General features: G+C 36.0%; 1 protein-coding gene across 3 annotated transcripts in view; it reads left to right on the forward strand.

Moving 5' to 3' along the window:
* Positions 1-24,326, forward strand: part of ttll7.S (tubulin tyrosine ligase like 7 S homeolog) — a 148,604-nt gene that overhangs the window by 26,314 nt on the left and 97,964 nt on the right. For all 3 annotated transcript variants that reach the window (XM_041561283.1, XM_018260702.2, XM_018260701.2), the window contains exons 2-8: positions 2,714-2,779; positions 3,183-3,333; positions 3,499-3,636; positions 5,516-5,637; positions 6,493-6,560; positions 7,233-7,391; positions 8,603-8,819. In XM_041561283.1, coding sequence (XP_041417217.1) covers positions 3,309-3,333; positions 3,499-3,636; positions 5,516-5,637; positions 6,493-6,560; positions 7,233-7,391; positions 8,603-8,819 — 729 coding nt within the window. In that variant the 5' untranslated portion in view covers positions 2,714-2,779; positions 3,183-3,308. The remainder of the gene's footprint in view (positions 1-2,713; positions 2,780-3,182; positions 3,334-3,498; positions 3,637-5,515; positions 5,638-6,492; positions 6,561-7,232; positions 7,392-8,602; positions 8,820-24,326) is intronic.

Raw genomic sequence — 24,326 nt, forward strand, 5'->3', positions numbered from 1 at the left:
TAAATTTGCCCCTAAGAGTAGAAATGCTGTATTTTGTATATTTAACATAAACATGAACTTACTGAACCACAAGTCTAATTAAACAAATGATTTAAGCTTTCAAAGTTGGCCACAGGGGGTCACCATCTTGTAACTTTGTTAAACATCTTTGCAAGACCAAGTGCACATGCACTTGTGGTCTGGGCTGCTTAGGGATCATCATAAATTATCAAAATAGCATAAGTCAAATCAATCTGCCAGAAGCCAATACAGCAAGACTGATCTGATTTAAATCTGGCTCCATGATCTTTGTGCCTGCAGCTGGAGTTAGATGTAAAGGGGATGTAAAGGCAAAAATAAAATCCAATACAAATTTCTACACAGTCGCCAACTGCTCTGCAGGGAAACAAACAAAGCTGCTTGAGTTCTGCATAGCTGGTAAGTAAGGCGGGGGCCTCCCCTGCTGTTCACACGTATGATTGTTTCCCTGCAGAGCAGTTAGGGACCATCTGACAATTCCTACCCACAGCAGTAAATTAAGGGAGAATTTCACTGCCTACAGTTAGGTTCCTTATAAAAACTGTGCACACTTTTTAATTAAAGTATTTTGGAGATAGGTTTCTTTTTCATCAAAGAAAGTAAAAATGCGATTTTATTTTTTTGCCTTTACATGCCCTTTAAACCTAATTCTTGTTCACGGTAAATGGTAACATGAAAGAAAGTCTGTAACATGCCCAGCTGGATAATTGTCACCCTAATGACATAGGTTGGTTGATATCAACGTAAAACTATCTGCAAGCCAGTTGTATATTCTCCCCTTGCTTGCATGGGTTTCTTCTGGGTACCCCAGTTTCCTCCCACCCTACAAAAACATATAGACAGGTTAATTGGCTCCTGACTAAATTGTCCATAGTTTGTGTAAATGTGATAGGGGCATAGATTGTAAGATCCGATGGGGGGGGGACTGATTTAAACATGAATGAAACCCAATAGGATTGTTGAGTCTCCAATAAACAATAATTATATCTTAGTTGGGACCAAGTACAAGTTATTGTTTTATTATTACAAAGAAAAGGGAAATCATTTTTAAAAATTTTAATTATTTGATTAAAATGGAGTCTATGGGAGATGGCCTTCCCGTAATTCTGAGCTTTCTGGATAACGGGTTTCTGGATAACTGATGCCATCCCTTTACTAACAATCTATTTAATGGTAAACTTTAATGAATAGAGTCATGACCATATGAGAAATAAATATTTTGCCTGATGTTTCTCTAGATGTTTCCTGTGTCTAAAAAGCTGAATGAGGTAGACAGATTAAATGGTTTGAATAATGAGCTCTTCCCACATTCTTTCTCTTTCTGTAACATAATACATAAAGATTTCTCTATAGCTCGCAATAGCTAGAATATGAGGTATGAATATGAATAATACCCTTGATTTGGAAACATCTGGGGGCACATTTACTAAGCTCGAGTGAATGATTCGAATAAAAAATACTTTGAATTTCAAAGTTTTTTTTTGGCTACTTCGACCTTCGACTTCGAATCGAACGATTCGAACTAAAAATCGTTCGACCATTCTATAGTCGAAGTACTGTCTCTTTAAAAAAAACTTCGACCACCTACTTCGCCACCTAAAACCTACGGAGCACCAATGTTAGCCTATGGGAAGGTCCTCATAGGCTTTCCTAGCAAATATGGGATCGAAGGAAAATCGTTCGATCGATGAATTAAAATCCTTTGAATCGTTCAATTCGAAGGATTTAAACGATTTTTCCTTCGATCGTTCGATCGAACGAATTGCGGTAAATCCTTCGACTTCGATATTCGAAGTCAAAGGATTTAACTACAAGGTTCCAATATCGAGGGTTAAACCCTCGATATTCGACCAATAGTAAATGTGCCCCTCAGTATTTAAAGAAACAATTATTTGTTTGCACTGTGTAATAAGAAAAATTAAATGTATGTTTGATTTCAGCATGTCTGATTTGATGCTCTCTTGTTGAAATTGCCTCTTAAAATACAGAGCTGTGTATTGTACTGTTTCTGATTGCTTGCGGATTAATCAGACTACAGACTAACAAACTCCATTATTTTCTATGGTTTTGGCAGCAAACTGAGCGAACACACAAGAACAGTTAACTGAATATTATCCATGCAAATATGCAGATCCCTTGTACCTAGCTGCTTTATTGCACACTTTGTCCTACAATAATACTGTTATGAATTAGGGGCAAGGTATATGACTGACACAACGGAGGTTATTATCCAAATTTTTTTTTTTTATACCCTGAGGATGGAAAAAGTCAGAATCTTAAAATCCGGCATCTCATACCTACCAAAGTTTTATATAAGCCAATGGGAGAGGTCCCTAGCCTGTTTTGAAGTTTCTGTGGTCTTCGCTAGAATTAGCCCGAAAAATCCAACTTTTCAGGCAAAAATCACATTGTGGATTCTGGTTTGGTTGGACTTTTTTATTTTAAAAAAATCAGAAAAAATTGGATTTTGATAAATATCCCGCTCAGAGTTAGTGTAAGCATCTTGTCGTTATTACTTGGTAGTGAACATTATGCACATGATTTACTCCAAGGCCAATAGATCAGATTTGTATCTGAATGGAAGACATTGATCTTGTGCAGGCTGTTCTTGGGAAAAAAATGATATTTCAATAGTGCCTTTAAGGGGAATTTAGACCAATTTCCTAATAGGATTTCATTTTTGTTTAACTTTCAGATCAGATTAGCTTGAAAATCAAGGGGCCTGACAATAATTGAGCTCTGACTATGCCTGAGAGTTGAGGTAGGTGATTTCATACATAGAACTTCTGAACTGGATCTAACTTCAGAGCCTTTGTAAATAGTGCAAAGTGTCCTCTATTCTAACCCTTTACCTGGCTGGCAAACCATCAAAGATCTGGAAGAGAGAGGAGATTTCCATTCTGCACATTCTACTAATGTAATCCAATGCCTACAATGCCGCCTGTCACTTTCTGTTTCCTTTTTTGTAGTAAGAGAGGCAATAATCTAATTAAAAATTTGACATTATTTTAAGGTATATTTAAAACGTTTTGTGGATGATAGTTTCCCTTTAATCGAGCAGCTGAAATGTATTATGACAGTAGAAATGCACAGTATCTTATTGCTGAACAATGATAATATTTGATATTTTCAGTCTTACTTTATAATTTTTCTTCATTATGTAGGTTTCTGTCCAAGCAGTCTTGTGACACAGTATCAAGAGGATATGACAACAGTTTTTTTGTTAGCTGGCTACAGATGAGCTTTGTAGATCTTGATACAGACTCCAAGTGGCACCAACTCTGAGAATAATGCCATCCTTGCCTAATGAGTCCGGTATGATATTTATGATATTCATATTGAAAAAACTGTGCTTTCCCAAAAGTTAGTTATGTGTTTTCTATCTATCTATCTATCTATCTCTCTATCTATAATATCATATTGATAACATTATATCTTTATATTAAATATTATTTTTGTTACACTTTTTTCAACCCAAAGATCACCAAGCAACATGCAGCCTTTCCCTGCACTCCGATTTGCCTTATCAGCCTTCTAGTTCTATTAAGAGAAAAGTCAGAAGAAAGAAGAAAAATGGAGCAATTACTGCTAACGTCGTGGGCACCAAGTATGAAATTGGTAGGTGTTGAAGACAGACCTGCCATCTTTTTTAGTTTTCAATTTGCCACTATGTACTTTTTTTTAATGTTAATGTGTGTGTTTATATTGGCCTTGTTCACAGCTAGTTAATCCCAATGCGTATTTCAGTTTTGCCAGGAGAGAGAAGGTGACATTTTTTGAAACAAAATGACAATATCAGGGTTTGTAATATATCCTTTTCTTATCTTCCTGTGCTCGTATGCATGAAATGAAAAACAATCTTGGAGTATAAATATCTATTATACACATAATGGATAATGTAATAAATGCTCCATTGTTTGCACCAGATCTAGTAAACTGCAGCAAACAGTCAGTTGTTTTATTATAAGGAGGTGACCAGTACACATTATATAATGAATGTTTTTTGTTGGTTTAGAGAAAATAGTTAGACATTTTCGGATTTTAGTAAATAACCCACCTACAGTGTTACAATGCAGCTGTATACCTCTATCAGTGCAAGTAAAATAAATAGGATTAAAGCTGAAAATGTATTCTGACCATTCTTCATATTAAAAACAATCTATATTTTTATTTATAAATCAGTAATGGTTCAGTGGTTATGGTTACATAATTAGTTAGAAGTGGAAGAGAGTAGAAATATCAACTCTTTTTGGCAGGGCCTGTTTTATTGTTATATACGTTTTGTTTGTTGATGTATGTATTCTTGTATATTTAATGTATACACCTATTTATTGTACACTGCTGCAGAATATGCGGGCTTTGTATAAATACGCATTAATAATAATAGTAATAATAACAACAACAATAATACTAATACTACTAGGCCAGTGCTTCTCATAGGAAAGCATAGAAAAAACACTGTGTTTATGGTAGTGACAGGCTGATACCAAGAAAATGCCAAAGTGGCTGCCCCATGTTTGTTATAGGCAAAACTTTCCGAAAGATTTGCTATGGGTACAATAGTGGACAATAGTCTTTATGTGATTAAATTATCCTTATATATTTCTTGAAGATATTATCATGATACCACAAACTTTATATCTGAAAGTCAAAGATTATCTGTAAAAGTTTGCCTTTGTCGATCTAAAACTGCAGCACACATTTATATCAACTGATTTACTTCTAAGGGAAAGCATTTCAGCATCACAAAAGAAATAGGAAAATAGATCTAGATATGTTTTAGCTTTACATCCTCAGTGTTATCCCACATAACAGAATTTACAAACCATTTCTAATTAAATATCCAATTTCAATAATCTTCAAACAGCAGAGGTTTGTGGTTTTCACTACCCCTTTTTATTGATATTACTTGGAGGTCCATCTATATTTGTTGAGTTCACTAGAGTCCAATCTCAGCAAATGTTAGCTGCAATAATTAAATATAAGTAGCCTGTTCTCATTATATTGCTTTTTTGGCATCTACAGTATTACTAACAAAAAAGAGCTGCTCTATTTGCTCATTAAAAGGGGCAATTTTGTTGCTGCCTTGACACCACAGTTTCTTGGAGTCAGTTAATCAGATTTAAAATTGGGTGTTTATGCAATTAATTCATATATCCCCTCCCGAGTAAATGAGCAGTTTCTATTGAATATAGCAGCTAAAGAGGGCTGGATGTTAAGCTATTCATCTCAATACATCTAGTACAGGCAATATATCAGGAATACAATGGTGAGTCAAAAGGTCTGTAGCGATATTAAAGCAGTAGATTCATGTATTAATTCTATTTTGCAGCCTATAGTTGACCATCTCTGCAAACAGCTTAAGTGATATATAATCATGCGTTTCCTCAGTTGAACATGCATAACCTTCTTTGTCTATTTTTTGATGACACTCTGTTTTCTGATACCAGTTTGATTGCTTTTATTATGATCTGAGTTGATTATATGTTAAATTCAGTTCGTTTAGTGATTGAAGAAATGATGTTTACTAAGGCTCGGGACGACGATGAGACGGCAAATCTTATCTGGATTGATTGTGCTGTTCAACATGAGAAAATTGCAGAGCTCAGGAATTATCAAGTAAGAAGCTTTACTCTTGTATTACTAATAAAACCTATTACACTTTGTGGCAGGGCAAAGTGGAGGGTAGAACTGTGTAATTTGTCTTAATTATCCAGCCTGTTATTAAATGCAGACAAGCACAAAATATGTTAGCTCTTTCTGTATGATACAAGGGTCATTTTGTACTAGTAGGGTAGATACCTTAAGGGAATATATTGTGGGCCTTTCTACAGAACACCAACTACAGAAGAAGATAATACATAAGCCCTAGCTATTTTTCCACATATGTTTTGCTTTTAACAGCAAAAATGCTGTTTTATAGATTTCTGTGCAGAGACTTGTTTAATTAAATATTGAAGTTAAAATGTCATTGAGTATAGACAAGTATTTAGGACGTGCCTTTGAAGCAGTATTTTGTAACATGAGCAATGATTGCACCATTAATATCTGATGAGGTTTCTTGTGCTCAAGTTGTCACACTCATAAAGAGAGCTAAATGAAAAGCGCCCATGGTGTCAGATGCCTAAAGACTGTTAGGGAGCAAATATTGCAGAGAAATAAGTTTTTGTATTTTGTTCTGGAGGTTTGTAGAATATAATTGTTTGATTTTTACTTCTGAGAAGTAAAGCTGAGAAACATTTCTCAGAGGAATAGCTGACATTTTGTGTTATGGATTTTTCCAAGGCAAACCAATGTGCAACATTTGCTGATGTTAGTCCTAGTCAAGGTACTTGCTTCTACAGTCAGAACAAGACAACCACATTTAAATGCAAATGAGCTCCATCTAATTAAAACGAAAATGTGTGTACATATAACATTTTTAACCTGCCACTATAATATGTTCTTAGTATTAATGCTTTTTGTTTATTTTAGAGAATAAATCATTTTCCAGGAATGGGTGAAATATGCAGAAAGGATTATCTTGCAAGAAACATGACCAAGTACGTTTTTAAAATATTATTTGTTTTTTTTTTTTAACTATATCTACTAATATTAAAACTGAATTGAAATGTGGGCTTTAATCTTTCTAAATGGTATTTGGGAAAAAATTATACAGTTTTCATTTATTTGTACAGCAACTGCATATTTTAGAGAAAATGTTTAAGAACTCACTCATCAGACTAAGCTCCAGTGGAACTTTTAACCTTATTTTCCTAATGGTCCATGGTCGTACCACAGAAGCAAGTTAATCTGCTGTCATGTGTATAGACTGTAGGAGGAAATTGGAGTACCCAAACAAAAAACCTTATAAACATAAGGAATACATACAGTCTATGTGCTGGTTCGCTACACCTCTGTGGTACTTTCAGTGTGCAGTATATAGAACCTCGATCCAGCATCTCTGGGCAATTCGGCAATTGCTATACACTGTATATACTTTAAGGCTCTCCGGAGAGAGCAAACATCAAGTTTCTTTTGAGAATAGGAAGCACTCAGTTTGCTACTTGTTACTGTCTATTCAGATGGCATTCATTTGGTGAGCATTCTATTTGTAATTAATTTGTAATTAAATGTAGAACCGAAGCAGATTAATTTAATGTTAGGGAGATTATAATGCATATGTATTATTTAACTTATTATATAACAACTATTTATTTCATTTGTTTTTATAGAATGATCAAGTGTCAACCTCATGACTATAACTTTATTCCACGAACCTGGATATTTCCTGCTGAATACACCCAGTTCCAAACATATATTAAAGAACTAAAGAAGAAAAGAAGGCAGAAAACTTTCATAATCAAGCCTGCTAATGGAGCAATGGGACATGGGTAATTTTCACCTCTACATTCATGCTCCATATACTGTACATATAATAGAAGACACAACGTTTGACCAGGTGCAAGCTTGTGGAGAGTTGGGTAATGTTTATGTTTACTTAATTATAAAATCATCTAATTTCATATACATTTTCATCAGATATTTCTAGTTACATGCATAATTAATTTGGGTTTAAAAAACACAAAAGTTCAACAGTAAACATCTCATTCAATCAATCATTACAATCATTGCATTTTTTTTCTGACTTGGCAGATAGCTTATACCTGTGCATCCCTGAGAATATTATGAGGGTTGAATCATTGTTTAGTGGCAACCATGATATTTTTAAGCCAAAGGGAGCTTAGTCTCTCTATTTTTTCCTGGCTGTAGTGATACCATCTGAGTGAGAGGAAAATATCAATTGATCAGAGAGTACCACACAATATAGATATAAAAATAAAACTTCAGTTCTGTTACTTTTATAGTATTTCCGTGACTTTGGTAGCTTTCCTTATACTTGCATTTTCATTGTCATTTTACCAGATGCACAATGGAGAATACATTTCCACAAAGCTTTAAAAGAAAACTAATTTGAAATGTCCTCGACATTTATAAAAATGTACAATAGGTTAAATAGGAAGTTTTAAATATAAGGCTGATTTTCCTGTTTCAATCAATGACATACAGTATAGGCCTTAAAGTAATGTCATCAGTTATAGGTGATTGTGATGTAAGATCTGTCACAAAACTCACTGAAATTTGTGTATTATAAAAGATAATGTAGACCCCTTTGTAAAATATGATGATATTAGTTAATTGACCTGTATAAAAGCATTCAGCCCTCAGCCTTTTGCATTTTTATGGTCATGGAACTCCTCTTTCACTTATCTTTATATTTCATAACGGGGGTATATTATTTCCTATATAATGTCATGCAGAACAGATATTGTTTATCAGTCTTATCAGGCCCTGTCCCAGGTACTTACTGCACTGCAGTTGTGGGCCCTGCAAATTTCCCTGCAGTTAAAAAATCCCAATACATGTAATTATCTCAGCATGTTCTCCTGTTCTTAATTTTTCACTGCTGTGCCTACTGACCCAGGCTGTTATTGAAATCCTGGAGCTACCACCACCTCTGAACTAGGTGGTAGCCCCACGGTTTCCGCTTAATGTAAAGTGTATTATAAAAAGAGTAAAAATAATGTTATATTTTTCCCAACAGAATATCCCTAACCAGAAATGGAGAAAAAGTTCAAGCTCAGGATCACTTAATTGTACAGGAATATCTTGAGAAACCCTTTCTCCTTGAAAGCTACAAGTTTGATTTACGGATTTACATTCTCGTTACCTCCTGCGACCCTCTGAGAATATTTTTATACAATGATGGACTTGTTCGAATGGGCACAGAGAAGTATCATTCTCCCTCTGAATCAAATCTGGTAAGCTGAAATATGTCTATGCACCATCTTTATTTTAGTGATCACAAAATCAGGTACATTCAGAAATATGTGCACTGGCCTTTCACTCACATCAGTGTAATATTATGATCATGTATTTTTAAACTACCAATATATTAAAGGTCTCAGAATGGTTCTATGCATTAAATCCTTATTACTAACTAAACTTGTATTTAAATTTCTTCTTGGTAGGGTACTCAACTTTTCTCAGAAAATAGAGGTATAGGTTACAGCAGGACAGTTGTCCAATCAAATATTTCATACAGAAATATTTTTGGCTCAAAAAGGCAAAAGGACTGTTCTGTCCACATGTATGTGGAGGTTTTAAGAAAGTCACAAATTTGGTCTGTAACATTTGTTTCCTAAAACATGAACAAATAACACCTTATTTTTGTAACCCACTCACAGTATACCCTAAGAATTAATAAATATTTCTAGACAGGAACTCCTAAACAATATTTCACAAACCCAAATCCTCCGTTTTTTTTTAAAAAAGAAATTCAGTATGGCGTGATATTAAAATAGTGACACACCATCTGTTACTGAACTACAGCTCCCAGCATGCCACAATAGGCTGATGGCAGGTGTAGTATAGTATCAGCTGGACAGTCACAGATTGAATGTTGATGACAAATGGAAGGAGAAAAAGAATCCAAGCTTGGAGCAGAAATTATTGCAAAAAGACTAGGTTTCTTGTGACAATGAGAGCAGTACTGGATTAAAAATGGATGATAGGCTGTAGGATCTCCTAACAATATTGTTACTGTAGCAGGATTCATCTGAAATGTTAATTTGTATGGTTGGTCTTCTAATGTAAACAAATCAGAATGTACTTCAAGCATATTGTCTGATAATAGAATATCTGTTTCCCCCAGTTTAGAGCAATATAAATGCCTAACTTAATTTGAAATAACAAAAAAAAAAAACCTGAATTACATAAAGGGACTTTCACAGCAGCACTAATTAGCAATTGCACACCTTGTAATTCCCAATAAATGGAACAAACCTCTTCAAGATACGTGGTCCCAAACATTTAATTATGTCTCCCAGGAAACCAACATAGTATTTTGTTACTACATTTCCATTATAGTAGTGATAAGGCCCCACAATGTGAAGGAAAGCAATATAATATAATGCATTCAAAAACACATATTCCTATTCAATACAAAGTTCCTCAAATAGGACAGACACATGCAGTGCAACATTCATTGAATATCAAATAACACTTTCCCCAAACAGGTATTTAAATATAATTTGTAACTATTTAAGGGCCACATGCTATAAATCAATGTTTTTGTAACTAATTTATTTTTATATTGTAATTTCTATTGGGCAGAGCACTCTTTAACTCTGGTATCAGTTTGCTGATATATTTGTTTTATTTATAACAATTTGCTCATTATTGTTAAACACAATGGAATGATGCAAATTGAAATGAAAAAACATCTGAAAACACATAGCATATAATTCCACATGTAGAAGGCCGAATTTACATAATGGGAGCCCCTAGGCCCACTGCTGTTCATCACCCATGTCCCCTCCCCTTCGTTTGTTCATATGCAGGTTGGGAGCACTGGGAATTTGCACATGGGAAATTTAATAAATTAATATCTCATGAGCAGCCCCACAGCTTCCGAGCCAATGTGGATGGTTGGAATGCCGCCCCCCAAAATCTTGCCGCCCTAGGCCTGGGCCTTGGTGGCCTTTCCACAAATCCGGCCTGCACAAGAAAAGGCAGAAAAAAGAAAAAAAGACAAAACAAACAAGATCTAAAATAAAATAAAAAACAAAGTCGATCACAATCTCAGTATAGGCATTACAGCTATCATGTTACTGAATAGTCCAGGTTGCATAAGGAAGTGACATACTACTTATATGAGAGCATCAAATAACAGATACATCCATTATCAGGAAACCCATTATCCAGAAAACTCTTAATTACGGAACGGTCGTCTCCCATAGACTCTGTCTTAATCAAATAATCCAAATTTCTAAAAATGATTTCCTTTCTGTAGTAATAAAACAGTACCTTGTACTTGATTCAAACTAAGATATAATTAATACTTTTTGGAAACAGAACCAGTCTATTGGGTTTATTTCATGTTTACATGATTTTCTAGAGGACATAAGGTATGCAGATCCAAATTACGGAAAGATCTGTTATCCGGAAAACCCCAGGTCCTGAGCATTCTGGATGACAGGTCCCATACCTGTACAGATAAATAATTTGAAAGGAAATTATCCTGGTGACCATTCCTGATATATTTTTGAAAGTAATATGTATGTTCAGTGGATATACCCATTTACTGTACAGCACTTCTGAATATGTTGGCACTTTATAAATATGTGTTAATAGTAATAATAATAATTATACCTGGCTAATACCACCCACATGCAACTTTTTAAATGTAGTCAAATAGATTTTATCTTCATTACGTATATATATATATATATATATATATATATATATATATATATATATATATATATATATAGACAAATACAAGAGACCTCTGCACTTCACCCATTATCAATATATTTAAGACAGAGACATTTTGTGCATACTGCTACTAAAAAATGCCTTACCCTTTAAACAAAGCAGGGATTGTTTGTCCATATATTGCAATATATTTAAGCTGGCCAACTACGTCAAAGTCATCCCATATCTGGCCAGTCCTATGCTCAATTTTCATCTGATTCATTAAGAATTCTATATCTTCATTATACATTTTACAAAGGGACTAAGTTTTACCTGCAATTTACTTGCTGCTTTCAAAGTAAAACTCCCAAACTTGGCTGCCCTTTTATTAGACACCAGTGGGATCACCTGATTATAGCTGGGAAGGGTGGGAGCAGCCTCATTATATATATACATACATACACACACATTTCACACAATGTCATTGAAAAACCAGTCCATAAGGACAGCACCAGAATACAAAAACATATCAGGAGCTTTGCCTATGATGTTTGGAAATGTCAGTGAGGGTCCTTGAAGTGAATTAAATTTACTGGCATGGTTAAGGTTCTAGGTAGCATTTGCTCAGACGCTGTACTTTTGAACTGCACATCTGAAGACATGAAATATTCTGTTCTGCTATATATTTGATGTATTGTATAAACAGCTCTTAAACATTCATTATTTGTGAGTGTATTCAGTTAGTGTGATCTCTCAGGAGCAAATATGAGTAGTGCTTGTAGTAGCCTCTAATGTTTTCATGACTTTGTATGATTTTGAATGCTATTTGGTTTGTGTGATGAGTGGGTAGCTTTTATAGAAATTAGTTAAAAAAAAAACACAAACACATATTAACCCTCAATAAATTGATTTTGATTGAAAGCTATACTGAGCGGAATACCTAGAAGAATGCATATTAATGGCATCTGTGCTGTGAAGGCATATTCTAATGTCTGATTAATGTATTAAGACAAACCATCAAAGTAAGATTGAAGATTAAACCAGATAAAGGCTATGTCTAGGAACCAAAGTGCTCATACACATACAGAGACACCACAATAACAGGTTTTGCATGCTGCTATCCCCCTAAATATAAGCTTTTTTTGTTCCCTTGTAATGCATTTAGATTACCTCCAAAATAAATGTTATAACCCATTCAGTATAGCTAGATATACAGTATGTATAATCTGACAAGTAAGGGACTCCCTGAGCTTCCAAGCCGCAGAGGTTCCCTGAACTCTCACATGCTGTATTTGATCCTGATTATTATTGGAATAATCAGGGTAGCTCTATTTAATCACTTCATCCCCAAGCTAAAGAAATATTGTATTTTCAGCATACATATCTGCATTTTCAAATAAACAGGGGAGAATGTGTGCTTGGAAGTGGTTTCATTAACAAAAAAAAAGAGAGAAAAAGAAAGATACGTGATTACGATAAAAATTTACCCTGCTGCAAAATCGGTTGTGCAATACATATGTATTTCCAGTGTCGCTGTCAGCAGGACCACTTGTTAACATTGCACAGAAGGACAGCCCTTCCTGTGTGTGCTGGGCTTAGAGGCTTTTTATTTTTAGCGATCATTTGATTTATTTTTTTTATTTTTATTAAGGTGCAGAAAAGGTAATTGTCTTACTGGATAGATATAAGTAAATCATTTACAGCACATGTTACTTAGTTATGCAAGTAAACTATATATATAATATATTGTGACCCACATGAGAAGTAGGGTACGGGCACTAGTCAAAGGATCCCTGGGATTCAAGATAACAAATAGACATCATATTGGTTGGTGGGTTACTTCTATATTCATGCAACTGCAACACATATATTTTGTGGCTTGTAAAATCTCCGAAATCAGCATATTGTGACTATAAGCATACATCTTCCCTAGTGTGTTTGGAGAAGAGGCTTTTAGGCTCAGCATATCTCAACTAGGTTATTTTAGATCATCATTTTTGGATGTACATTAGTTATCCTCTGGAGTCCAAGTACGTTGAAAAATTGAGTATAGATGGTCCAGAGGACACCACATATACTGTTTGAAATTGCTTACTGATATTGTTTTCTGGAATATGCATTAATTTATGCATTTATGTGAACACAGCTCCCTGTTTTGTAATAGGTTTATTATAGCTTTCGTCTTACACAATGAAGCAGATAACAGTTAAGGAAACGTATAATTTAATTACGCATTTTTAGCTACTTTTTCCAGTTTGCATGTGAAAGTTATGGCATGTACACATTTTTCTAGTACAGGTAGATTTATTTAGTCTCATTAAATAGCTGGTGTTCAAGAAAACAGTAGTGTTCAGCCAAAGTTTTTTCAATTCGAAATTCGACCCTTGATGAATTATGCCCATAGACTTCAATGGTAAAAAAAATTGACTCATCGCATCATGTGACAAAAAAAATTTGACACCAATAGACTTTAATGCATTTTGGCGAATTTTTGTCTTTTCGCAAATTTTTGGTGAATCGAAACGGGTCATAAGATGCTGCTGCTGCTGCCTCTACATAAAGTATGCCTAAAGTGCCAAAACATTGCATTTCAATCACTGTAGCTGAGAACCTCATTACTAAATTATTTTTATTTTAAAGTACTGTTTATATGTTCGCATACTGGGTCAAATTAAATGACTTCATATGAAATTAAATGACTTCATATGAAGATGTCTCTGAAGCCTTGGGTCATACATATTCTGTGGAGGGATACGGTCACCTGCAAGATCTTTATCTGGACAGGTTTGTTATGAAACAAGACAACAACAGCAAAAAACAGTTATATGCACAGTTCATATAATTCAGGGCTCTACAGGTCTACATTTTGTTATGTTAATGTCTACTTATCGACTTCGCTGCTATTAGAAAGGAAGTTCTACAAATGTCATTGTGTGTTCCCTGTTAAATAAGACACTTCAGTGACAGAGTAGATCAGTGGTGCCCAACCTTTTTCTTTTTTCTACCTGTGAGTCATATTCAAATGTAAATAGAGTTGAGGAACAACACAAGCATGAAAAAAGTCCAACGGGATGCCAAATAAGGGCTGTGAATGGCAGCCTGCAGGAGGTTCACCTTGGCAGTACAGTACACCTGGTTTTTATGCTTTTTATACAACCAAAACTTGCCTCCAAGCCTGGAATTAAAAAAATAAGCACCTGCTTGGGGCCACTGAGAGCAACATCCAAGGGGTTGGTGAGCAACATGTTGATCACGAGCCACTGGTTGGGGATCACTGGAGAAGACGATGATTACTTTAAAGAGAAGTTTCTGAACAACTTTCTGTTAGCTAGGTTTGTATAAACCATGCTAGGACCCACATCTGGCACCCAGTCACCATGAGTCTTGTATCTATGATGTTTCAAGATTTCTCAGTTTTCCAAATATCCAAATAACAAGCAGCTCCGTTAAAGAGCAGAGTTGGTGCCACAGTTGGAGCTTATACCTCTGCATTTGATGTGGATCTGGAAATTCACTTTTTGTAACATTAGGCTTAAGAATTTTACTGCAAAGTCATAGAGCGGATTTCCTTTAATAATGCCTGGAATACATTGTCACTTGAATTTGGAAAAGAATATTGATTTCATCTTAGTAATTTTGTCTGCTGTAGATTTATATTATATTGTAAACTTGGCATCTTGTACGGGAGAGATAAAATTGATTGCATACAGTATATGTATATCCTTTCATTATATTTCAATTGTTCTATAAATACAATGAAATAATTTATTCTACTGTAATAACTTTTTTGCTGACATGCATGCAATAGAAAAGAGATTGACCCTTTTAACTGCTTATGGAAATATTCTTTGTTTGCGAAAACCCCTTTGTTGTTAATATGTAATTTTTGTAATGTGATTATTAAGAATTCCAAATGCAGTAAGGTTTGCTATTTTGTTGTTATACGTGTTCCTTACAAGAAATAAGGTCAAATGCCAGATTCATAAGAATGGATTCAGATGCTTGAACTTGCGTTAAATATTGTATCTTGAAAGTATGACAATTTAATTCTGTAAACAAACAGGCAGGTGCAAAGCATCAGACTGGGGCACACAGGCCTGTACCTCATTAATGAATATAGCACTGCCCGTTTTTGTATTTTAGGGAGCAGCAAGTGCTAAATGATGTAGTTTGTCCTACACTTACTGCAGGTATTAATTACAGGACTGTGTTGCACCCTCATCACTGCACTGCACCTCAATTCAACACAAGACGCAGGCTGCACAGAAATCCCCTTCGCAAATGCTCTATAACTGAGCACTAAGGAAAGTGATTTTGAGTCCTTCATGCTCGAACACTTGTGGCAATTTTAAATTACCCCTACAGACTTTGGGTTATAACACAGCTGCAGGAAGAACAATAAATGCCACAATTTGCCATAGGTTGCTGCCCATGGGCAAACTTGGCCAGTGTTGATAAATGAATATGGACTGTTAATATATACATTTTATTACAATAGTACCACCTGCTGGTCAGTGTCCGACCATAATCCAGTCAAGGATAAAAGAGGACTGTTTTAAATCCGTTTAGTCCTCTTTTTCTGACAAGTTTCTCGAGTGGATTGCTATCAGAAACTGACCAGCAGGCGGTGCTGTTGTAAAAAAATTCATTATTTGAATAGTACATCTATTCATTAGCATCTTGGAATGTTAAAAAAAAGCAATGTATTGAATGTAAGTGCTTATAACAGCATTCTGATTTAGTTTACATTAACTAGTTTGAAAGGTTTTCTTATCCTTATAAGTGTCTGAACCAGGAAACAAATTGATTTAGGTTGCAATTGCATTTACAAATAACTTTAAAGGTGAACTAAACACTTGCCCCCCTCTACTGCTCCTCCATTGCACCCCCCCAAGGCTCTCTCCACGCAGCATTTATTTTTTTCAGAAATCTCCCTGTGTGCTATAAATCTGCAGAGTTGCATAGCAGAGTTCAAAAGCAGCATCTTCTGTCTGTCCTCTGATCCTCTTCTGTAGACTGGCGACATGGATCTTGGAAGAGCATGCACAGTACAATCTATCTCCTGTAACAGCTTCTACTGCGCATGTTCCAGCAAGATCCATATCGGACAGAAGACTATTAGAAGACAGACAGAAGATGGAGCCTTTGCACAACTCTGCAGATTTATAGCAGATTGGGATACAGTAAGACTTTTGCGAAGAACAAATGGTGTGGGGAGGGAGCTTGGAGGGGTGGGGGCAATAGAGGGAGCAGTGGAGATGGCAAAGTTGTGTTCTGTTCTGTTAGATATCCAGTCACCCCAGCCTTTATACATTACATTTTTGGCTAACTAATTATATAAGAATCATTTTCTATTTTGCACTGCCTATCTATTTTTCCAGTTTTTATTTTTAAACTGAATTGTTCCTTTAAGTTTCAATGTCCCTTACTCTAGTGTCTCAGTCTGGCAGCTCAGTGATCCAGGAGCATCTGAACTGTTACAATTTGCTACTTTTTATTGATACAATTGGTTGATACATTTCCCAACAGTATCTGTGGAATATTAGCAAAATAGAAAGTCAAAAATAGAAAATAAAAGTAATTGGAAAAAGTCTTTATTTCTGTTGAACTATCTGAAATCAGCTGAACTGAAAACAAGTGTTTGAAGGGGAACAACCCCTTTAAAAATAATTCCAAATTGTACTGGTGCAGTTGCCAGTAGCAACAATCATTTTGTCTACTGCAAACTAAACAAATGGAAGCAGAGAGCTGTACAGGTGCAAACAAGTACCTATAGTAGTAAATACGCACTAGAGAATTTTATGGTGTTTGGCCTGGAATCTGTAATTGGCTTCTAAGGCTGGTATATGAGAGATGCAACATAATATCTGCCTCAAGAACTAGAAATTAGGTAATACATTAATTCTTATTCAGATGTATTTGCAAGCACTGGCATTTGTGCAGTCATTACATATGGCAGCTGACAAAAGATGGATCTGTTTCCAAGAGCTCTGTCCATGAGCTGTAACAACAGCCTTAGTATTATTCATATCGGATATATAATAAATGCCTTGCCTTTTTCTGCTTGCTGAATGGATGATTATCAAAAATAAAATGCATCTGAATTTTGGGAGATATGTAGTAACATGACAAGAATGTGTCTAGTTACCCAAAGCAATCAATATGACAGTGTTGTTTATTATTCTAACTGCACATGATAAGGAATTGTTTGCTATGGGTTACTTGCCTATGTTACTTTACAAGCCCATTTGTGTTTGTCTGTGGATAAAAAAAACAATCATTCAGGCACCTCCAGAGAAATCTCCCCGCCTAACAGTTTCTAATTCAAAGTATAGTGGCACAATACACTCTGACCTTGCGTGCAATGTTATACTGCCTGCTCACAACATCTTTATGGAGACATGTTCAAGTATTTATGTTCTTTAAGGACATTTGGTAATGGTAACTCTTCTTTTTCAAAACCTAAGTATTTGGAGGTATAATTCTTTTTTAGGGGTTCTATGGCAGGTGCTTAGAAAGTAGAACCAAGAGATATGTTATTATTTTTGGGCGATAAGTCATAGTTGAATATGTTGAGCTGTATATAAATAAAGGATAATAATAATAATAGATTTTATTCACACAGAAACAAGGTTATGATGACATTTTGAAGTGGTTGTATTTACTCTCCTCGCTAAAAAGGTCATGTGCTTCTCAGAATGGATATGTTGTAGAGCTCTATGGCATAGATGGCCATCTGCTATTTCTGGCAACACTACATTCAACTCATTGAAAATTTAATTTAAAGGCTGCAGTACCTCTTCCCCCCTTTTTTCTTACCAAATTTGGCCACCCGCCAAAAATCTCAATAGAACAATGTCAAATTCTGAATTGTAGTACTGATAAGATATGGAGATATTACATAGATTCACTTTTAAGATATGGTAGATAGCTCATTTTAATCAGCTCTAGAAAGTATGTGTATTATGAATAAAATGATGCCAGCTATTAAAAGTCGGTTATATATTTGAATCTATGAGATTATTGTTATGATTTATAAAGCACCAGTATGTTCTGCAGCATTGTACAATAGAAAGGTGTATTCATTGGATATAAAAATGACTTCAAACCCTGATCAATACAGGAGGTAAAAGGGACTCTACTCAATAGAGCTTACAATCTAAAAGATGTGTGTTTGTGTTTAACTACTAAATTAATGTTTTCATAATACTTCATTATCATTGTTGCCTTAGCCTATGTCCTGGTTTGGTTTAGACAGAGCTAGTTTGAATGCCATAACATACACAAAAGGTTGCATTTCTCCCGTTCATTACAATAATAGCAGCCTGTGTGCTGACAGAGGTGACTTACACACTGAAAAGGCAATAAGGCAATATGTCAGAGCAGCAATCAGCTGGGTAGCTGCCAGCATAACGAAAATATCTACCATCTTCCAACTTCTATTTACATCTACCGTACTGTGCTTTTTGTAAAAGGCATAGCAATCATAGAACAGAAAAATACATGTTTGCTTATAATGCAGGAAAACCCACCTCCGCTTCTCTCTCTGTATATATATATATATATATATATATATATAAATATATATATATATATATATATATATTGAAATTGTATCTGCTGATACTATTGCTGAGAAAAGCAATAGTGAATTTGAGCAGGATGTATTTTACACAGTGAGAGAGAGATAGCAACCAAGAAGAGAAACATCCTAATGCCAATTGACAGAACCTAGTTAGAATGTTTCATTACTGTCAAAGACCAAAGTCCAACACAATGTTACTAAAGGGCGAAGGGCTGTAACTAGCGAAAATTTGCCAGAAATAACATCTGCAGGGACATCGCCAATTTACTAACAGGCGTAGAGGACAGTTCACTAGTGAAAGAGACCATCGCTAGCGCAAATTTGTGCCCTTTCGTCAGGCTCATTTTCGCTCGGGCACACAATCATTACTCCACAAATTCACTAAAGTGCACATTTTACAGAATGTTACCTCTTTCGCCAGAGTCTCCTTCGCCAGCTTAGATCTGGTGAACTGATAAGATGAAGCTACATCTTCCTCAATCTTATGTCAGTGACATCATATCCTATATGCCGGAAATTCATAGAAATGATAAAAAAACGCTGACGTTTTTTCATATTTTAAAGCAGGATTGTCTTTAAATATTTTTTTAACCTTTTTTTACCATTTGAGTGGTATGCCACATTTGTTTTAGGGTGGGCTCATGGCTAGGCTATTAGAGGATCTCTTATGTCTTTATTTTGCTTCCTTGGACATTTTTAATAAGTGGCCACTTTAAGTGCATGCAATTGGATTTAGGAAAAGAGTTGTACAATACCTATTTTGTCGCAGGTGGGAAAATTGCCCCTTTTATTGTCACCACATGTGCATCAAAGTTTCAGGGGGGGAGTTTTCAAGTGCACCAACAACTCTAATAAAGTTATATATATGACCTTTATGTACCCGCTCCTATTCAAATTGACCTTGAAGTGTAAGTGTAGAAATGACATTTCGAGAAGTAGAAACAAGCGTTAGCGAAAGTTTGCTATGAAACGCTCACGCTTATGAAAACTTTGCCAGTGTTCGGCTGCCGAGACACAAATTGCCATTTTAGTGAATTAGCGTAGTGGTAGCGAATTTGCAACGGACGAAGTGGCACGTAGTGTTGTGAAGCCTTTGCAGTTGAAAATTTGCCCTTTAGTGAATATACCCCAATGTCACAACAATACATTTTAGGAGGGACAGAGGGATTAAAAAGGGTGGAGGAGTGTGTTTGTATGTAAAGCTTGAATTAAAGCCATGCGCTAAAGAAATAACAATAGCTGGCACTGGTGAGGGTGTAGAATCCCTCTGGGTAGAGATTTTGACTGGGGAAAAGGTAACAAAAAGAATTATCATTGGTGTATGCTATAAACCACCTCGTATAAGTGTCGAGTATGAAGCCCAGCTACTCTTGCAGATACAAGCGGCTTCACAGCTTGGTCAAGTTGTTGCTATGGGTGACTTCAATTATCCAGACATTGACTGGGGTAATGGGGTTGCTAAGACAGAAAAAGCTAGTAGGTTTGTAAATATGCTGAATGAAAACTTTTTATTCCAGCTCGTTCAAGAACCTACTAGGAATAACTCTCTTTTGGACCTTGTAATAACTAACAATACTGAACTCATCTCTAACATTTGTGTGGGTGAGCATTTAGGGAATAGTGATCATAACATGGTCTCCTTTGAGATTCTGTTGCAGAAGCAATTCTATAAGGGAGTAACTAAAACACTAAATTTCAGACGTGCAAACTTTGACAGTATAAGGGCATCTCTGCAACATATTAAGTGGGAAATGCTTTTCACAGGGTTAAACACAGAACAAAAATGGGAAGTCTTTAAAATGCTGCTTAATAAATATACTTGTCAGTATATTCCACTTGTAAACAAGGAACGTCGTTGCAAAGCAAAACCTTTTTGGTTCAATAGAAGCGTTGGTGTTGAGGTGGGTAAGAAAAGACGTGCTTTTAAGGCTTTCAAGTTAGCTGGTACAGCCGAAACATTTATAAGGTACAAGGAGGCCAATAAATCATGCAAGGAAGCTATAAGGCAAGCTAAAATTGCTATAGAAAAGGATATTGCAGCTAGCAGTAAAAAATCCAAAATTATTTTTTAAATATGTTAATAGTAAAAAAATGAAGCAGGAAGGGGTGGGACCCTTACTATCAGAGGGGGGTCAGCTGGTTGATGAAAACAAAATAAAAGCGCAGATTCTGAACTCATATTTTTCATCTGTCTACACAAATGAGGAACCAGTAAGTGAAGGTTTCCTTCTTAACAGTCCCAATTCTAGTAATACAACTAATGATGCATGGTTCACACATGAAGAAATTCAAAAGAGACTTGAACATGTTAAGATTAACAAAGGTCCAGGGCCAGATGGTATTCATCCCAGGGTAATTAGCGAGCTTAGCTCTGTGATTGCCAAACCTCTTTACTTAATTTTTCAGGATCTGGCACAGTGCCGAGAGACTGGCGAATTGCTAATGTGGTGCCTCTATTCAAAAAAGTATCCCTTTCTCAGCCTCAAAACTATAGGCCAGTTAGTCTGACGTCAGTGGTAGGAAAGCTTTTCGAAGGGTTAATAAAGGATAAGATACTGGGCTTCATAGCAAATCATAATACTATGAGTTTGTGCCAGCATGGTTTTATGCGTAATAGATCTTGCCAGACTAACTTAATTTCTTTTTATGAGAATGTAAGTAGAGACCTCGATTCTGGGATGGCAGTGGATGTGATTTACTTAGACTTTGCTAAAGCATTTGATACAGTGCCACACAAAAGGTTACTGGTTAAATTAAGGAATGTTGGCCTGGAACATAGTATTTGTACCTGGATAGAGAACTGGCTAAAAGATAGACTACAAAGAGTGGTGGTAAATGGAACATTTTCTAATTGGACCAGTGTTGTTAGTGGAGTACCGCAGGGCTCTGTACTAGGTCCCTTGCTTTTCAACTTGTTTATTAATGACCTGGAGGTTGGCATTGAAAGTACTGTTTCTATTTTTGCAGATGATACTAAATTGTGCAGAACTATAGGTTCCATGCAGGATTGTCTAAACTGGAAAACTGGGCAGCAAACTGGAAAATGAGGTTCAATGTTGATAAATGCAAGGTTATGCACTTTGGCAAAAATAATATAAATGCAAGTTATACACTAAATGGCAGTGTGTTGGGAGTTTCCTTAAATGAGAAGGATCTAGGGGTCTTTGTAGATAACACGTTGTCTAATTCTGGGCAGTGTCATTATGTGGCTACTAAAGCAAATAAAGTTCTGTCTTGCATAAAAAAGGGCATTAACTCAAGGGATAAAAACATAATTATGCCTCTTTATAGGTCCCTGGTAAGGCCTCATCTGGAGTATGCAGTTCAGTTTTGGACTCCAGTCCTTAAGAGGGATATAAATGAGCTGGAGAGAGTGCAGAGACGTGCAACTAAATTGGTTAGAGGGACGGAAGACTTAAATTATGAGGGTAGACTGTCAAGGCTGGGGTTGTTTTCTCTGGAAAAAAGGCGCTTGCGAGGGGACATGATTACACTTTACAAGTACATTAGAGGACATTATAGACAAATGGCAGGGGACCTTTTTACCCATAAAGTGGATCACCGTACCAGAGGCCACCCCTTTAGACTAGAAGAAAAGAACTTTCATTTGAAGCAACGTAGGGGGTTCTTCACAGTCAGGACAGTGAGGTTGTGGAATGCACTGCCGGATGATGTTGTGATGGCTGATTCAGTTAATGCCTTTAAGAATGGCTTGGATGATTTTTTGGACAGACATAATATCAAAGGCTATTCTGATACTAAGCTCTATAGTTAGTATAGCTATGGGTATATAGAATTTAATTAAAAGTAGGGATGGGTGTACGTATGGATGCTGGGTTTTCATTTGGAGGGGTTGAACTTGATGGACTTTGTCTTTTTTCAACCCAATTTAACTATGTAACTATGTAACATTCAATGCAAGAGGGACTACAAATATATAAAAGGTATACATGGCTGATCATAGTAAGTAGGAAAAATTTAATACATTTTTCTGTATTGCTTGTGGCAGTGTAAATGACAAGGGACTGTACATTATATAATGTATACTGTATATGATATTTTATTATTATATAATGCATTTAATTAAAAACTCATACATGACAATTGGCCTCTTTTGGGGATGCTTACACTCACTCCTGAATACTGTCATATTCCTTTCCCTGTATCTATTCAAATTCAGTATGTGCACATACGTGGGCAAGCACAAAACCCCTCTGTGGAGGGTTCTGTCCACTGCAAAGAAAAACACCAATGCACGTGTGAGGATGGAAGCAACATTTTCTGGAGCTGGTATTATATAGAGGGGGAGCTGGCAGTGCTCCCCCTCTGAAAAATTAAAAAATACATTTAGGAATCCTATTGCTGTCCTATTGGAGGTTAGAAACCTAGTAATTCTAAGTTGCACTGGGGCAGGGGGGAACAATGTTATAATGACACCCAGCAGAATGCACTTTCTATAATGGAAATGGGCTTCCAATTACGGTACCAAAGTGAATAGACAAAGAGCTCTGCACTAGGTATGGGGCTTCCCTGCCCATAGTCCCCTATTTAGCAGATTAGCCCATGCATTTTATGGCATGTATTTGCAACAATGTCATAACTCTTAACATTTAAAGCACCATGAGAAGCTGAGACTGCCACCATCATTCATGTCATTGCACAACCGGCACTGTTTGATAATAGTTACAATAGAACCCCTATTTTACATTCCCTGATTTTAAGTTTTCCCTCATTTTTCATTGTTGTTTTGTGGTCTCACTTATATATTATGCATAATACATTTCCCTGATTTTACATTTTCCTGGATTTTACACAATTTTTTCTGGTCCCCTGAAAAATGTAAAATGGGGGTTCTACTGTATAAATAACATGCAGGGTTGTATCTACTGTTTAGACTCCTGGGGCACCAGCTTCAGGGGGTGTACATGGGTACTTTCTATAGAAAGAAAATACCCACCGCTGGACACTTCCAGCTAGATTTGGTAGTGGAGCTGAGGGGTTTGCACCTCTGTTCTTTGCGATTTGTTCATGTGCAAAGACTATCCTGAGCATGTGCTGATTGTTGACAGAAGATGATTTCAGGCAGGGGGACGGTTACAGCATTGCACAAAAACTCCCTGGCTCCCTGCCTACCACATCAAGTTCTAGGGGTGGCCACAGCCTCCTTAAACCCCCCAGTTCCAATGTGCAGGGGCTAGGGGTGGGGTCAGTTAGAGGACTGTGCCTAAAGCAGTGTTGGATATAAATGTAGCTCTGAAATATATCAGTATTAGTAATCATCCCGCAGTGCCCCGTTTGTATTAAAGGAGCAGTAACACTGCAATGGAGTAATCTCGGTTTCCCTGTTTGCCCTTTCTATCACAAGAAATAAAAAAAACTGATTTTTTTGTGATTAAAACAATGGCAAAAAGTATGTTCATCACAGTCCCTGCTCATGCTGAACAAGGGAGCATGCTGCTTCTTTAAAGGAACAGTAACACTAAAA

This window comes from Xenopus laevis, chromosome 4S (assembly GCF_017654675.1).
Source record: "Xenopus laevis strain J_2021 chromosome 4S, Xenopus_laevis_v10.1, whole genome shotgun sequence".
In the NCBI taxonomy this organism is placed as follows: domain Eukaryota; kingdom Metazoa; phylum Chordata; class Amphibia; order Anura; family Pipidae; genus Xenopus; species Xenopus laevis.